Here is an 18,292-nt window from a genome sequence, read left to right on the forward strand (position 1 = left end):
CTTTAGTTAAAGTGGACTTCCCATTGGTCGATACTGCTACAGGAAAGTACTCCAATTCAGGGCTGTGGGTTCGTGATGTGCTAGCCTCCCTATCAACCATAATGGAATCTTTTCAAGCTAACTATGCTTAACTTGAGCAAACAGAATCTTTTTGGAGAATTACCGCTTGAGCTCTCGGGATTGCCCAATTTGCAAGTTACAATGCAGTTATCTAGTGAAGTGCCCGAAGGATTTAGTAGTTTGACGAGCTGGCAATATATTAATCTCAATTCTAATACCTTTTACGGGTTTATTCCTGAAAATTATGGCTTTCTTCATTCTTGCTTATTCTTTTGTTGTTTGGTAATGACATTACAACAGCAGTCCCTTCGGAAATCGGAAGTTGCTCTGATATTGAAAATCTTGAGCTTGGATCAAACACTATAGTAGGTTGCATTCTTGCCGATCTATCTCGTCTCACATTTTTAAGAGTGCTTGACTTTGGTGGAAACAATCTAACTGGAGATTTACCTAAGGAAATCTCCAAATGCTCGGGGCTAACAACTTTGCTAGTAGATTACAACCATATTTTCGAGGGTGGGGAGGTTGGGTGGAAGATGGAAGGAAGAGACGAGGGAGAAAATATGAGAAACACTGACTCAGCGTAAGAAAAAAAAATTGTGTTAGTCTACCGTTAATCACATCAGCTGGTTTTTATCGGTGTTAATTTTGGAGGACTAAAATCAAAGTTTACTTATGTTGTGTTCGTTTGGAGGGAATACACTATTCACGTGAATTATCGCGGACGGATTTCCAAAAACAAGGTCGTTCATTTTGGTGGATTTGCGCGGATTTGGTAAGACGGATATTCACTGATTTGCGGGATTCCACTGTTCAGCTCATCTCACAAATGTGTGAGGATTTGCGATGATTTACGAGGGAAAGACTGATATACCCATTTGCTTCAGCCAAAAATAACACATTAATAACCGGTTACAGCAGAGTGTAACCGGTTACAGAGAAGAATAATTTTGCTTCCACACGCGTAACCTGTTACGCGAACGCGTAACCGGTTACGCAATATATATTTTTTCAGTTTTTTTTACAATTAAATATAACATTTTATATTACTTTTACACCTAGGGGCATTTTGGTAATCTTTAATTTCTACCAATTAAACTAATTTTTAAAATCTATCACATCAATCAAATCCTACATTAATTCTCACAAACTTTACTTCCAAATTCACTCTCAATTACCCACAAATTCACTCAAAAAAACAACTAAAAAATTACTCTCAAATCCACTCAAATCCATTCAAATCATCTCCCTCAAATCATCTCCTCCAAATCTATCCAAACGAACACAGCCTTAAGGAGGAGGACTAAAATGTACCTTACTTTGAAAGAGAGACTAAAACCAAAACCGCTTAATAATATAGGAACTAAAAATATATTTAACCCTATTTGTTACCGATTTTTTTTTTTAATTCTCTTTAAACATCAAATAATGAAAACAAAGTTAATTATGGAAAAAAACATTAATAATTGAGTAATTATTTATACTTTAATGCTAGAAATGTATGTTTTTATTGAAATTTATAAAATAAAAATCGATTTTAAAGAAATTAATTTTATCTAAATTGCATTAGAAAAAATAATTTTATTTATACTAATATTTTTTATGGTATAATTTTATTTAAATTAAACTTTCTAATAATATTTTGTTTGAATCGTGTTTTTCAAGCCGTAGACAATACCCCGTGAGGAGAGAGAACTGGTGGGGATAGACCGAGGATGGCAAGACTGTGGGTGACGTCATTCATTTTGGAATGCAAATAGCTCTGAGAACCAATAAAGATGTTCTTCTGAATTTGGGTAAATCACTACCGCTGTGTTCAAGAATTTACAAAGATTATGGAGGATGAATTTGCGAGATGATTTTTTGTTTGACCCTATAAACGAAGATAAATTTATGATAATTTGCAGGATTTACACTTTTTCCTTACGGTTGCACGTTTGCTTGGATTTGGACAGATTTAATATAAAATTTCAATTTCATTTTCAAATTCTTTTAAAATACCACAACCTTTCTTATAATAGGATGTGCAAAATCTAAGGTATTCGATCCTAACTCTTATATAACGCGGTGCTTTATCTTTTGGTAAACCATGTACTGTTAAACACTGGGAGCTCATGAGTTTAAAATGGTTACTTTCACAGCTAGTGTGCCCTAACTGGGTTATTTGCAGAGATTTGATTTTCTGCTTTGAGACAACCACACACAAAAATCCTAAAAAAATAACAATTAATTCACTTTCAAATCTATCAACTCACTCTCTTTAAATCAATCTTATAAATAATAGTCAAATATTTATACATCATCATAATTATTTATAAATAATAGTCAAATATAATAATAATTAACACAAATAAATCTAATCTATTTATTTGATATTTAAAAAACGAAAAATAATAATCATATAAGATCTGTTTTTTTGTTTTTATAATTATAGTAAAAACTTATGAGTCATGTCAAAATCATAAGATAAAAATCATGTACCTGTGGACTGAAGACACACAAATTATGGGACGTGTCGGAGCTTCCTAGCCATGTATACACTTGAGTATGCATATTGATATCCACACTAACGTTGTACTTCAATCTTCTATCCACCGTGGTAAAGTTGGATTTAACAGATGAAAGCACCCGTTGTTTACATCGGAATCCCTATTCTCAAACAAAACATTATCTAATAACCGTAGTTCAGCTGATTCATACAAACAAAGAAAAGTAATAATAACCTAACTTGTTGATTTGACAGTTGACATTGAGAATTCCTGTTTATAAAGTCGATTACAACTTCTGATATAGATTCTAATTGTATAACTAACTACCACATCTTTACAATTCCTATGTTGCACGACTCGTCAATTAAAGTTAGTTTTAGCTGTTTTAAATGTTGACTAATGTGAAACTAGCAAACTACATATCAAACGTGCATAAGTGCAATTTCCTCTCCCATTGCCAGCCAGATATCAAACATTCCACTTTCATTATTCATGATGAAACGAATAATTCAAAAACGAAGGCCGTTCAAAGAATTTACGAGTACAGGTTGGGTGTCATGTCAGTTGAAATGCACTTTAAACACACCAATGCCAAAATTTCTATAAACACAGTTGGACAGATTAAGAAGTGTAACAGTAATAACTAATAGCAATTGCAGAACACGAATCTGCTCCTCCAACAGCAGATTAAAAACATTAGCCATAAGGGACTTCTAACCACACTAAGTTAACAAGGCATTAGAAAATCTCAGTTAGCATTTCACCTTCCCATTCAGTTTCGTCATAGCACAAAGTGGTTATATCCATAAGAGAACATGAAACAGAGTTGTCATATCCAAAAAGGGAGAGGGTAGCAGAGTTCAAATGACCCAAGGATGCACCCTGGCTAATAGAAAATATCATATCATCATACTATACAGAAGGATGTATTTACAATAAGTTCCAAGTCAAGAATAGATCTAATCATGATTGATACACCTAAAACAAATAGTATTAATGGTTGATGAGTGCTTTATATGAGAGAGCGGTGGAGTTGGCCCATGAGTTTACAATTTAAGAGAAAACGTACCTTCTATGATCACTGTACATTTATAATATTAAGATTTACAAAGTTAATCCATGTATGGTATATAGAGATTATGACAAAGCTGCAAGCCCAAAGAAGCAGCACCTCCAGAAAATTTTCTAGTTTAGTTACCAATCACATATATTTGGTGAATGAAAAGTAGTCAGAAAAACTACTTAAGCAGGCACCAAAGCCCAGCCTCCACCCATTATGTGCAGATACAACGAGAGACATATAGTCACAATGACGGAGGACTTCGCTGCAAGATATCTCACAATCTCAAGCACTGCCTCTTGAGCAACATGAGCACATCTCCTCACAGAAGCACAAAATGTCTGCAAAACAAACTCCATGAAAGACCTAACAGTCTCAAACGTCACCCTTCCAGTCAGGTCAAGAACAAGCCTCCTATTACTGGGAACCGCCAATGTTGACGAAATTTTGCCCACCCAGCCACTCTTATTTTCTTCATCATAAACATCATCAGCCTTCGATTCAATGGACGACATTTCTCCACCCAGGTCCTCATTTATCAAAGTTTCTCCAATAGCCAAATATGAACCTGAACCTGAACCAACAACTGCATTTGAACTTGTTAACACTTTGTGAGACGTCTTGATGAGAGTCTCCACGGCACCATTACAAACAGAAACCAAGATTTCCCTCACATTGGTCTCATGCTTCGGGTTAGTTAAGCCAGCAAAGAAATCGTCATAGGTGTTGATATGCATGGTCTTATCAAGATAAACCGCAACCGCGGTGCTCACAAACAATTGCACACAATTCCCAATCAGTTCCCCACACTTATCACCACAAACTACATCCACCCAAGCAAGAACAGGATCCGAATTGGATCCAACATGTGTGACACCACTAGTCTCATTGCTGGAGTTCGACTCTCCACCTAAGTGGTTACGTTGATCCGTATAAAACGCAAGAACCAGGTTCCTAGCAAAGCTTCCAAGAACTACCGAAGCAAAACCTGACCCAGCTGGTGTAAACATTTTGTCAAGCACCCGGTCCACGGCCGTTGAACCGGATTGCTCACCACCAGTCCGGTTCATAGATTGATAACCGCGCAGGACTCCGACGGTGACAGCACTGGTGACGCCAACCAAGGACTCCGACAATTGTTGAGAGCGAGCAATCTTGGAAATCTGCTTCAAGCTATTGGGGATTTGATCTGAATCGGACTGCAGAAACTCTTTAACGTCTCTGGATACGATTCCGATGGTATCTGCAGATTCGGACACGGCTTCCGCTACGGAAACCAACGCACCCGCAAGCTTCGAAAGCCTCTTTCTCTTACGAACAACAGAAGGCGCATGAAAGAGCTTGTAAGCGCTGAAACCACCCAACCCAACAGCACACAGAATGAAAATCCATTTCTTTCTTTTACGGACGTAATCAAAACGAAAACCCTGACCAACTAACTGCACTTCCATTAACCCCACTTACGGATATTTAAACTCGCCAATTTATTATTACGATCGCTGCTGACCCAAACCAAACGATGTTAAATATACAGAGAAAAAAAGAGAGACAGAGCTTGGAGAAGGTTGTGAGGTCAAAAATTGAGGGTTTGAGCTGGAGTTCAAGCTGTTTGCTATTGCTTGATTTTGGTGGAAGCAATAGCCCCAACCGTCATCTTCAATTCAGCCGTCACGCCACAAACAAATCACACCCACCACTAATTATTTCAATTTTTGTTGTTGTTGAGATATATTCTAAAAACTGAAAATGGAAAAGAATGGGTTAAACAGAGTGGAATTACTAGCAACACGATTGTCATATAAAACTAAAATGAAAATTACAGAATGAATGATATTAACAAGTTAAATTTTCTAATTTTACCAGTTTTACACAAATTTTAAACTTAAATAAAATTCTCACTCTGATTGTTTTATGAGATCAATTCATTAATTCTTTAAGATTAGCATAAATTTAGCATTAAATTATTTTAGTATTTGTTTACAAAATTACTCTTTCCAATATGTAGACAATTTTCAAATTCCCTATTATTTGTAAGTCTTCTAGTTCTTCTTATCTTTGAGATATATAGACAAGAGTGGTGAGATATGTTTAACAAATTATTTTTAGTGTAGAAATATAAGAAAAATAAATATCATATTCTACATAAGTTGTGGTTTTGTTTATCGAGAATTTGACTCGATGTTTGTTCAAATATTTTTTTTTAAAGTGAACCAAATATACTTTATGTGAATTCTTATAATATAATTGTTGGACCAGCAAAAGAAAGTATGCACCGAGTGGCAGAGAAAGAATAGAGAGAGAACAGGGAAAAACAAGTACTGAATGATGATGTTGTATTATTCAAAAAAAAATGTGAGAACCCGCATGTCTGTTATATACAGATTACAATGACATCTGTTATGCTGTAGTAGTTACAGCTGTCTAACAGAATACAACTGACTTATACACCTAATATTCCTCCTTAAGTCAGATGTCTAAGGGATACAACTCCTATGCTCTTTTTCAAAGAATCAAACCTATCTACCTTTAATGGTTTGGTAAATAAATCAGCCAACTGCACCTCAGTTTTGCAGTAGACTAGAGCAATCCTTTCCTTATTCACCATATCCCTTAGAAAGTGAAATTTAACTTCTATATGTTTACTTCTTCCATGACTAACAGGATTCTTGGCTAGATTGATTGCTGAAATATTATCAATCTTCAACTGTATTGGCTTCTCCATAGGCATTTTCAATTCTTCCATCAATTCCTTAATCCAAACACCTTGACAAGTAGCAAAACTCCCAGCTATATACTCAGCTTCACAGCTTGAGAGAGCCACCACCGGTTGCTTTTTTGAGCACCAGGAAATAGGAGCACCATTCAACATGAAGATATAGCCAGATGTGCTTTTCCTCTCAATCGGATCACCACCATAATCTGAATCCGTGTAGCCTGTTATCTCCATTGCAGTCTTCTTTCTTCCTCCAGGAAATAGAATTCCATAATCCAGTGTGTTTTTGATGTATCGTAGCACCCTCTTTGCAGCCTGCATATGTGATTGTTTCGGTTTGCTCATGAACCTACTAATTATCCCCACACAAAATGCCAAGTCAGGTCTGCTGTTGCATAGAAACCGCAATGATCCAATGATTTGCTTAAACTTTGTTTCATCTGCATCTTCTTCAGACTCCTCCTTTATTAATTTCAGATTAGCCTCCATTGGACTACGTGCAGGGTTGCATTCCATCATATTGAATCTCTTCAACAGTTCTCCAGCATACTTCCTCTGATGTAGAATTAATCCAGTGGTTGTATATGTAAACTCCATTCCCAGAAAGTAACTCAACTTTCCTAAATCAGTCATCTCAAACTCTGCTTCCATTACCTTCTTGAATTCATCAATATCCACTGGATTTGATCCAGTAACAAGCAAATCGTCTACATATAAGCAAATGATGATCAGATCCTCCACAGTCTCTCCCTTTACATATACACCATGCTCAACTGCACATCTACAGAATTTTTGATTGATTAAGTAGGAATCAATCCGCTTGTTCCAAGCTCTTGGAGCTTGTTTTAGCCCGTACAAAGCCTTCTGCAACCTATACACTTGATGTTCCTTCCCTTTATCAATGAAACCAGGTGGTTGCTGCATATACACCTCTTCTTCCAATGGTCCATGAAGAAATGCAGTTTTAACATCAAGCTGGTATAATGACCATTCCCTTGCACAGGCCATTGCAATTACCAATCGGATTGTTTCTATTCGTGCCACTGGTGCAAATACTTCAGAGTAGTCTAGGCCTTGCTTTTGAAGAAAGCCCTTTGCCACAAGCCTTGCCTTGTGTTTTGAAATTGTTCCATCTGGGTTTAGTTTCTTCTTAAAAATCCACTTCACACCTATGCATTGCTTTCCAACAGGAAGATCTACTAACCTCCAGGTTGCATTCTTCTCTATAGATTTAATTTCTTCTTCCATTGCCTTTCTCCAAACTGGCTGCTCCATAGCTTCCATCTCATTTAATGGTTCTGCTCCAGCCATTAATGCTATGTGCACCAGATTTCCTCCTTCGTCAATTTGAGTATCAGTGTATACTTCAAACTCAGAAAATCTTTGAGGAATTACCCTTTGCCTTTGCTGTCTCTGATTCACAGTGTGCTGAAATGAGTTATTGACTTCTGTGGTTTCTGTAGACATTGAGTCATCAATAATTCCAGTCACCTTAGTCTTCTTCAAGCTGGATTGCATCTCATCCCAGTTCCAACTTTCTTTCTCAAGCACCATTACATCCCTGCTTAACACCATCTTCTCCTTGACTGGATCATATAGCTTGTAGGCACCAGTAGCATGATATCCAACAAATATCATTGCCTCACTCTTATCCTGAAGTTTGGTGCGTTTCTGGTCTGCTACATGGTTGTAAGCAAGTGAGCCAAACACCTTGAAATAGCTAACTACTGGCTTCTCTCCAGTCCAGACTTCTAGAGGCACTTTGCCTTCTAATCTCTTAGTTGGACACCTATTAAGAATATGGACAGATGTAGACACAGCCTCTCCCCAAAAATGGCGTGGCATGTTTTTCTCCTTTAAGAGACATCTGGCCATGTTTACAATGGTTCTATTTCTTCTCTCCGCCAAACCATTATGTTGTGGTGTGTAAGGTGCTGTGATCTCGTGCACAATTCCACAAATCTGGCAATGTTTCTCAAAGGCACCAGAATTGTATTCTCCTCCTCCATCAGTGCGCAAAATCTTCAACTTCTTCCCACTCTCTCTTTCAGCATAGGCTTTGAATTTTATAAAGATGTCAAGAGCTTCACTCTTCACCTTGATCACATATATCCATAGCATCCTGCTGAATTCATCCACAAACGTTATGAAGTATTTATTTCCAGCCAACATAGGTACCTCAAACGGTCCACAAATGTCAGAATGTACCACCTCCAAGTGATCTTTGGCTCTCATTCTGATCTGAGATTTGAATGGTTTCCTTGACTGCTTTCCAGCCAAACACGACTCACAAACACCGTCTGGAATTGTTATACTTGGAATTCCAGATACCATTTTCTGCTCACCAAGGTGTTTCAAGTCTTTGAAGTTTAAGTGGCCAAATCTTAGGTGCCAAGTCCAACTTTCATCCTCCTTCATAGCAGACATGCACTCCAAGTTTTCTACAGTATTCAAGTTAACCTGGAATGTTTTATTCTTTGAAATCTTGCACCGCAAGATCAAGTTTTTGTTGTCATCATACAACTCCATCCTGTCACGGTTTCCCATCACAGCTGTGAATCCTTTCTCCACCAATTGTCCAACACTTAGCAAGTTACATTTCATTTCTGGAACAAGCAGCACGTTGGTGATTCTTGCTTGTGAACCATTTTCCCTCCTGATAATCACATCTCCAATTCCTTCTACTTTCAAGACACTGTCATCAGCAACCTTCACCTTACTCTTCTTGGATTCATCAAGATTCACCAGCCATTCTTTGTGGTAGGTCATGTGATTCGAACATCCCGAATCTAAATACCACATCTTATCTTGAGACTCAGAATTAGTTGCAGTCATGGTTACCATTAAGGTGATAGGTTCTGAGTCCGAGTCCTCTTGAGCTCGATAAGCCTCCTTGCTCTGGTGCTTTTTATGATTCCAGTTTTGATTTCCTTTGTTGGCATAACACTCATATGCAAAATGCCCAAATTTGTGACAATTGTAGCACTCTATACTCTTCTTGTCTTTCTTCTTTTGATACTTCTCCATACTGCCTTTATCTTCCACAGAATCTGATTCACCATTTTTATCATCATTTGATCTGTTGGGCTTCCAATTCCCCTTCTTTCCTTTCCATGTCTTCTGTTTTTTCTTTGCATCATTCTTTCCATGATGAACCTTCAAGGCTTGTTCATCAATCTTGACTGGATTTCTGTCAAACATCCTCATCTCATGTGCTTCCAGAGAGCTTTGCAATTCCTCTATTTTCATCTTTTCCAGCTCTCTTGATTCTTCTATGGCCACAACTATGTAGTCAAATTTCTGAGGTAAAGATCTCATGATCTTTTCAATCACCATTAGGTCCGTGATAGCCTCTCCACATCCCTTCATTTGATTGGTGATGGCAATCACTTTATCAAAATATTCTCTGATTTTGTCACCATCCAACATCTGCATCAATTCATACTGCCTTCTTAATGTCTGTAACTTGACCTTCTTTATTTTCTCTCCTCCAGTATGACATCTAACAAGAATGCTCCAAGCTTCTCTCGCCGTCTTTGCATGTTGGATTTTTTCAAAATGCGCATCATCCACGCATTGGTGGATTAGAAACAATGCTTTATTATCCTTCTTTCTCTCCTCGGCTTTTCTCTCATCTGCCGCACCCGAAGGAATCTCTTGATAATCACCTTCGACAACCTCCTGCACATCTTGATATCGGAATAAAACCTGCATCTGTGTATTCCATCTACTCCAATTTTTCTCAGTAAGAATTGGTAGATTAGCAGATGAGATATCACTGCTGGCCATACTTCCCACTTCCAATCTTTTACCAAGAAACACGGTCTTGATCTTCTTTATGCTTCAACCACCTTTCCGCCAAGCCTCCGCCAAGCTTTGATGATTTCTGAAGCTCCCAAGTTTGCAACCTGAGCTCTGGATACCAGTTCTGTTGGACCAGCAAAAGAAAGTATGCACCGAGTGGCAGAGAAAGAATAGAGAGAGAACAGGGAAAAAGAAGTACTGAATGATGATGTTGTATTATTCAAAAAAAAATGTGAGAACCCGCATGTCTGTTATATACAGATTACAATGACATCTGTTATGCTGTAGTAGTTACAGCTGTCTAACAGAATACAACTGACTTATACACCTAATAATAATCAACAAATAAATTGGATTTTAATCATAATTATAGTATTTTAATTCAAGATTAATGATTGACACAAAGTTTATTTATAAAAGATTATCTTGAACCAATTTTACAAATATATATACTTTTACTAAATTGTCTTTTTATGTGAATATTAATTAAAACTTATGCACTTTATTTCAATAATTAATTTTTTTAAAAAGCTTTAAATAATTTTGAAATTTTAAAACATTGTTGTTTGAAACTCGAAACGTAAATTGACGAGCAAATAAGCAAATTAGAAATGTAAATAAAAGAAAGACAAAAAGGAAGAAAATAAATAGAAAAGATATATATTACTAACAAGAAAAATCTGTGAGTAATGTTAATATTATATAATTCATTAATTGATATATACTTTTTGTCGATGAAATATATATTACAGATAATTTTTTTCATGTTAAAATTTATCAGTGTTAAAATTTATCAATAAAATTCGTAAATAATTTAAAATATTTATTATTGATAATGATATTAATATTTTTAATTATGCATTTTTCATTATTAACTATTGATGTTTTAATATTTTTAATTTTTGTGTTAATTAATTAACTAATTCATTTAAATTTATTTGTAAATATAATTTTGACTATAGAAAAATATTTATCAAAAATTTACTTTTTTTATGTTATATTATTTTTCCATCATTAATTATTGATATTTTATTAGTCTTTTAATTTTTGTGTTAATTAATTAATTAATTCATTTAAATTTTAATGATCTTTTATTACTCTTTTAATTTAAAAATAGAAAATAAATTAAACCTATATTTAGTCATTAAAAAAATACTAAGGGCTAAAAACATTAAAGTTTATTTTATATATTTTTATAATTTATCCTTTTTATTTAGTAAAAACAATATTCACACAACTGAATACTAACCAATCAAAAAAATTTATTTAGTTATTAACAAAAGAAATATTAAATACAAGAAACATGACAAGCCAAATTTTTGTAATTTTAATATTTTATCTTTTTTTATTTTATCATTTTATTTTTATCTTTTTGTTTAATAATATTGAATATTTATTAATGAGTGTGTGCACTAGATATTGAAGTACAGTAAACAAAAATGAAACAAGCCCATAAACAAATCACAAAATACATGGGATGTGGAGATATCAATTACAGGCGTGTATAAACTAAAAATTAAAGAAGATAATAACACAATAAAAAGAGGTAAAAAAATACAAACATTTTTTTTTTGAAATCTGAAACCCTAGAGCTCCTTCTCCATTACGAAGATTGCAACCTGCTCTAATACCCCTTTTTCTCTTCTTCTCCGGTGTGCTCTGGTCTTGGAGCTACACTGTCACACCCTGCTGCAGTACGACGTCCAAATCCCCAAGGTCGCTCCTTTTTCATCCATCTTATCGTTTCAGCCACATAGAACGAGCTCCTCTGCACATCACCGCTGGCACCATCCTCCACCAGACCTGTATGAAACATTACAGAGCCAAAATCATTACGCCACGATGCAATCCATGATGAAACCGAAAATCTTGATTCACACCAAACTAGCGAACCACTCAGACGCAAATCGATCTCGGGGCTCTTTCAAATCTAGTACAGAGAGGTCAATCAAATTTATTGGCGTAATTCCTGTTAGCTCTTTTATTCTGAAAACCCTCTGTCTTTCTCTTAAAATTTTTAGAGTTAATTGCTTGGTGTTATGATGATTAAACTTGTGTATGAATTGGATTTTAACAGTAGTGAAATTGTATTTATTATGTTCTGAGGTTTGATGCTTGTCTGTGGATGCCAAATTTAAAAGCAATTTACTTTTTAGCAGCCAAACCTAATGTTCCCCTTGCCAAACCTAATGTTCCCCTTGCCAAACCTAATGTTTTCTTTCTGCCGAACTAACTAAGTTTCTTTTAGAATGTTTTTTCTTTTTCTATTCATTTAATCGTAATACTAAGCAAACATTTTTTTAATGTTTGTTTTTGCCATATTCCCCTTTCCAAACCTAGTGTTCCCCTTTCCAAACCTAGTGTTCCCCTTACCAAACCTAATGTTCCCCTTACCAAACTAACTAAGTTTCCTTCTGAATGTTTTTTCTTTTTCTATTCATTTAATAGTAATACTAATAAACATTTTTTTCAGGGAATAAAGGCCAAGTTCTTTATTTATACTCTAGCTAAGGAATAATATTCTAACATTTTCTCATTCAACTTCTTCCTCTTCTCATTCGCCACAAAACTATTCAACTTCTTCCTCTTCTCACTCGCCACAAAACTATTCTGATATCTCGACGGCGTAGCATATAGAAAATAACAAAGAAATCTATTCAACATTTATTACCTCTACCTCATGGAACCTGGTTTTTGGTAGCACAGAATAATTAACGGTAAGAGTTTGTATGCACATGCTTAGAGAGAAAGTGTTTCAATCCATCAAAGGAAAAAAGAGGTGAAGCTGGATTTACATGAGCATCGTAGATGTGGTCAGTGGCAAAGATGAGTATCATAACCATGAGACCAGCTGTGTCAGCTCATCTGTAATGGCTGTTCTGTTCTCGTAGACCACAAACTCTTATTTTAGTTAATTATTCTCTGCTACCAAAAACTAGATTCTTCTTCAATGATATATGTGTTCAAAGATATATGTGCCACATTTGCTCTGAAAGGGTTTATCATCCTTTCATGAGGGGTGGAGTTCATGAGGGGTGGAGTTACGGTTCTTCAAGAGGATATGACAATCTTTTGTTTTGGAATTTATTATTCTTTCAATCTAATATTTGTTGTTACTGCGGTCGCCACCGAGAGCAGAACTGTGAGTCTTTTTCTCCTTCCACGTTATTCATTTTATGCTCCATGATATTTTATTGATGACAGAGGATCACTCCTATGCCACAGAAACTGACAAAACTGAATTAAAATTTACAGAAGGTTATATATATTAATCCAAAATTGGTTATACGTTAAATTTTATGCAAATAAAAAGAATCTTTCTTATAAAATTTGATTCCATAGATAATTTTAAATCTGAGACCATGCATGAAAATTGAAGGCAACAAATCCATAAAATATTATTGTTATGAGAGTGAAAGAAATAACGATGTTAGCTCTTCTGTGGCACATGAAAGGTTTTCATATTCGAAGCTGTATATAATAAGTTTTGCATACGAAGCTGTATATAATAAATTTTGGAGTGAGATTATTATGCTTTGTCCGTGTTTTAAGCATTTGGAATCTTGCTGGTTTGCACCACAAGTAATATTTTCCTATTATGAACATAAAAACACCAGCATCACCTTCTTTGTTTAAAAACACTTCCATAAACACCAACCAGAGCTGAGTCTATATATTAGATGTAATTGCAGGTGGGAAAACTTGCAGAATAACGGTGGGAGGCACTGTGATGCTCAACATACTAATGGTACATCTTTCTGAAATTGATGGTTTATATGTACACGTTACTATACAATGTATATTTACAAAATTAGTACATCAAGGTGTCATTCATGATATTCATTTTCTCAATTTTAATAACTTTGAGATATTGGTTAAGACACTAATTTTATATAATTTACTAAATTTATGCATGTATATCTCATGTGGTTTATATAATGTTAAAAACTAAATAAAAATAAAAATTTCAATATAAAATTTAACCGTATGACTTCTTACAAAATTAAAAATTAAATTATAGTTTTGAAAGAACAGCTAAAATGGTTCCCGTCAATGATGAGAAATAGTATATTTTTGGTAGAGTTGTTTAAAATTGCTCCTAAACAATGAAATTTGTTTAAATATGCTTGAACTTAATTGGAGGCTAGGGGTCTCAAGGAACCTACTAAGAATATTAGGTACTGTCATTCACAGCAAATAATTATAAAGCTATATGAATTTATATGATAACTCTCGTGTCCGGAGCTTTAGTCGATGCATGTGCCTATACTATCCAAAGAAGACGATGATGCTAAAGGAAAGGTTTCAATCAGTTTCAGTTTCATATGACTTGTCTTTATTGTCATCAGTTATCATACCATTTAAAGATTGAACTTGGACATTACAATATGATGATACAATTCAGACGATAATATATAAATATTGTATAGAACAAGAAAAAAAAAGAAAGTTTGGCTCGTGGGGGAAGAATGTGTAAAAATATCTATTTTAATCTATCTAAATGTCAACATCTTTGATCGGATTACACAATCTGATCAATGTAGCTTGATCCACCTAATGGAAGAGTTTGCAATTGAGTGAGACAAAAGCAATAAAAATAACCAAAAGTGATGGGTAATTATGTAGAAATGAATTGTAATTAAAGAGAAGAAAAATAAAGATAAGGTTCGAGAAGAAAGATAAAAGTTGTAGAGTACTTAGATGGTGGAAGAAGCAAATCAAATTCCACCTTCATGTTCAAGATAAGCACATGGATGAGAATTACTCTCACATGTATTTGCTTCAAATTTTCAATTTTCCATATATTTCAAAAGTCATTTAAAAAAATTGCTATATTTAGCAACTCATGCTAGCCTTGACCCAAAATATTACAGAAAAATGTGAGAAAAAAAATTATTTTAAAACTTTTAGATCTAGATCAATGACTAAGATTATTCCCATACTTTTTATGTTTGTATTACATTTCCCATACTTGTGTAACTGTCTTGTTTCTCCTCTCTTCGCCGAAATTGATTTTACTTTTTAGGTATGATTAAAATTTGAGGATTACTCTCTACATCACTTCACATTACTCTATGTATCATCACATTTTTTCTAAATTTCAAAACTATTCTTTATATTTTAAAATATCCTACACTCCCATTTAACAGATGTGTCATATCTGTTAACGGATGTGTCACATCCGTTGAGTTTTTTTTTTGTTTTTTGTTTTTTAATTTATTGTATTTTAAATTAATATATAAATATTATTTAATTTTTTTAAAAATTATTACTTAATTATTTATAAATTAATTTTATTTAATAAAACAATTATTATTAATTTAATTATGTATTATTATTATTTAAATAATAATTAAAATATTTTTTTATAATTGTATTAAAACGGATGTGGCACATCCGGATGTGTCGACATCCGTTGAAATTCTTTTTTTTGTTTTTAATTTTTAATTTTTAATTTTTTGTATTTTAAATTAATATATAAATCTTATTTAATTTTTTTTAAAATTATTATTTAATTATTTATAAATTTATTTTATTTTATTTAATTAAACAATTATTATTAATTTAATTTATGTATTATTATTTAAATAATAATTAAAATCCTTTTTTATAAATGTATTAAAACGGATGTACCCGTTGAAGTTTTCTTTTTTATTTTGTTTTTAGTTTTTAGTTTTTTATTTTTTTGTATTTTAAATTAATATATAAATATTATTTAACTTTTCAAAATTTTTATTTAATTATTTATAAATTAATTTTATTTTATTTAATAAAATAATTATTATTAATTTAATTTATGTATTATTATTTAAATAATAATTAAAATATTTTAAAAAATTTATTAAAACGAATGTGGCTACGTGAAATTTTTTTTTTAGTTTTTTAATTTATTATTTTAAATTAATATATAAATATTATTTAATTTTTTTAAAATTATTACTTAATTATTTATAAATTAATTTTATTTTATTTAATAAAATAATTATTATTAATTTAGTTTAAGTATTATTATTTAAATAATAATTAAAATATTTTTAAAAAATCTTCAACGGATGACAGATGTGGCTACATCCAAAGATTTCTTTTTTTTAAAATAAAAATAATAAACTAAAATATAAAATATGTAAACAGATGTCAACATCAGTTCACAGATGTCAACATCCGTTGAAAGTGAAACGCATGTTAACATCCATTTTATAAAAGAACAAAATAGGTATGTGGTGGTGTAAGGAGTATGTGGTGGTGGTGAAGAGAGCAACAGTCTTGAAATCTTTAATTTAGACCCAATTTCAATCTAAACTACGATTACTATTTTGCACCTTGATATAAAAAAAAATATACTACATTTTACAAGTCCAAAAAGTATAAAATAAAATGAAAAACTATTCTTATGAGCGAAAATATTTTCTCATTTCCTAGTAACTCTTAATAAAATTATGTATTTTTATTCATTTTCTTTATTTTCAGTCATTCTATCATCATATTTGTATGTAAATGAGAGACTATCCAAAATGATCAATGCAACTCTTGCAGCTTGCACTCCATTTTTTATATCTATTATACTATATTTGTTTTTTTTTGTTCTGTACATGTGTATGATTTCAATAAGGCTTTCTACCGTTTTAACGAGCCTATAACATTTTAGGCTATTATATTGACCATGAATTTTGTATAATATGTATTATTTAGTTATTAAATTGCTTTCTTTTTCATTTTTTATACAATAGACACGTTAAAAATATATTTTTCTGTTTATAGTCAAGAGGGATTTGCATGAACTTCAAAATATTGCTCAAAGGGTTGAAGAGAAGATATTTACTATCGCAACAAGTTAAGTACGTGTTTGATTATAGATTTATCAATTTATGATTATGTTTACAATTACATACAATATGAAAAGTTGATAGTTTAATGTGGTGTTCTCTTATTCCAGTCTGATTATCTACAGAAAATATCTTTGAAGATGCTTACTGTGGAGACTAATTCACAAGGCACCAACCTGCAAAATTAAAGTGGTTCTAGAAGTATCTAACTCGAAGTTTTTCTTTTTTAGGTTAAGTTATTGGGACTGTATTGTGTGATTTTTTCACTCAAATAATACACGTGGATACAAAAATTACTTAAATAAATACTTTTCCAAAACGTTTACATATAGTATTAGTTTGTCAAAGAATTTTGGTTATTCACTTCACACGGAAAGAAAGTATCATCCTCAAATTGTTATAAGTTAACCTTGATTTTATTGTCTCCTACTTTTATTTTTGTATAAACTTTGTGTTAGAAAGTAGGTTTAAGCCTAACTCAATTCTACAAAACCAACTTAAACTTATTTTCTAATATGATATCAGAGACATGGTTAAAGTCTATCTTACCAATATTTCTTGTTTCTTGGGCATTTATATTTCACCCGTTGTCTGGCCGCTATCGAACTACCTAATTTCTATTATCATGTTCAAGATGTTTATTTCTCGGCGTGAAGGGGATGTGTTGGAAGTTCCACATCGACTAGAGATAAGGCCAAATTATAATATATAAATGAGGTGCTCACCTTACAAGCCGATTTTGTGGAGTTGAGTTTGACTAAAAATCACTTTCTAATTTCTAATCTAGGTGTCTGACTTACCATTCTAATAGACCCCATGCCACTATTAAGAACATAAATGGTGCTATTGGGTCACTTTGTCTCAGTCTTGTTAGATTAAATTCTTTGATTGGACTACCATTTACCAAAACTTTCTTTGATTGAACTACCATTTACCAAAACTGAAATAGAGACCGACAACACTTAATTTAACTTATCCATTGCCATATAAAAACCTACCCTCTCCATCAAAATCTTAACTTATCGAATCATATGTCTTCTCATAAGTATCTTCACTATTGTCCTTTTTTTTTAATCTCTTCCACTACCTCATTAGCTATATAAGTATATAAGTATGTTGTTCAACCATCATCTCCGTGATATAAATACATATTGATACAAATTAATTACTTTATATATAATCTTTTTTAATTTATCAGTTAGATTTTTTTATATTATCTTATAAATGCATCTTTTAAAGAAATCAATCTATAATTGTCTATTTGTATCAAACTAAGAGAATAAATATTAATTTTAGAAATAATTTTATGTAATATTTTTATTTTTTGCATCCGTTGAAAACT

At 32.8% G+C, this 18,292-nt stretch overlaps 1 protein-coding gene and 1 long non-coding RNA gene across 3 annotated transcripts; one reads left to right on the forward strand and one right to left on the reverse strand.

Annotated features, from left to right (window-relative positions):
* Positions 1–3,400: 3,400 nt before the first annotated feature.
* Positions 3,401–5,338, reverse strand: LOC108335082 (protein PHLOEM PROTEIN 2-LIKE A10). The gene has a single exon (XM_017571020.2). The coding sequence runs from the start codon at positions 5,058–5,060 to the stop codon at positions 3,792–3,794; it is 1,269 nt and encodes a 422-aa protein (XP_017426509.1). The 5' UTR covers positions 5,061–5,338; the 3' UTR covers positions 3,401–3,791.
* Positions 5,339–11,539: 6,201 nt separating this feature from the next.
* Positions 11,540–14,005, forward strand: LOC128194461 (uncharacterized). Of its 2 annotated transcripts, XR_008245836.1 has the most exons (3): positions 11,562–12,069; positions 12,600–13,268; positions 13,819–14,005. It is a non-coding gene; the product is annotated as an uncharacterized LOC128194461 (long non-coding RNA). The 2 variants fall into 2 exon arrangements; XR_008245835.1 differs by lacking the exon at positions 12,600–13,268 and having other exon boundaries at positions 11,540–12,069.
* Positions 14,006–18,292: the final 4,287 nt, after the last annotated feature.

The sequence above is a fragment of the Vigna angularis genome, chromosome 10, assembly GCF_016808095.1.
Source record: "Vigna angularis cultivar LongXiaoDou No.4 chromosome 10, ASM1680809v1, whole genome shotgun sequence".
NCBI lineage: Eukaryota > Viridiplantae > Streptophyta > Magnoliopsida > Fabales > Fabaceae > Vigna > Vigna angularis.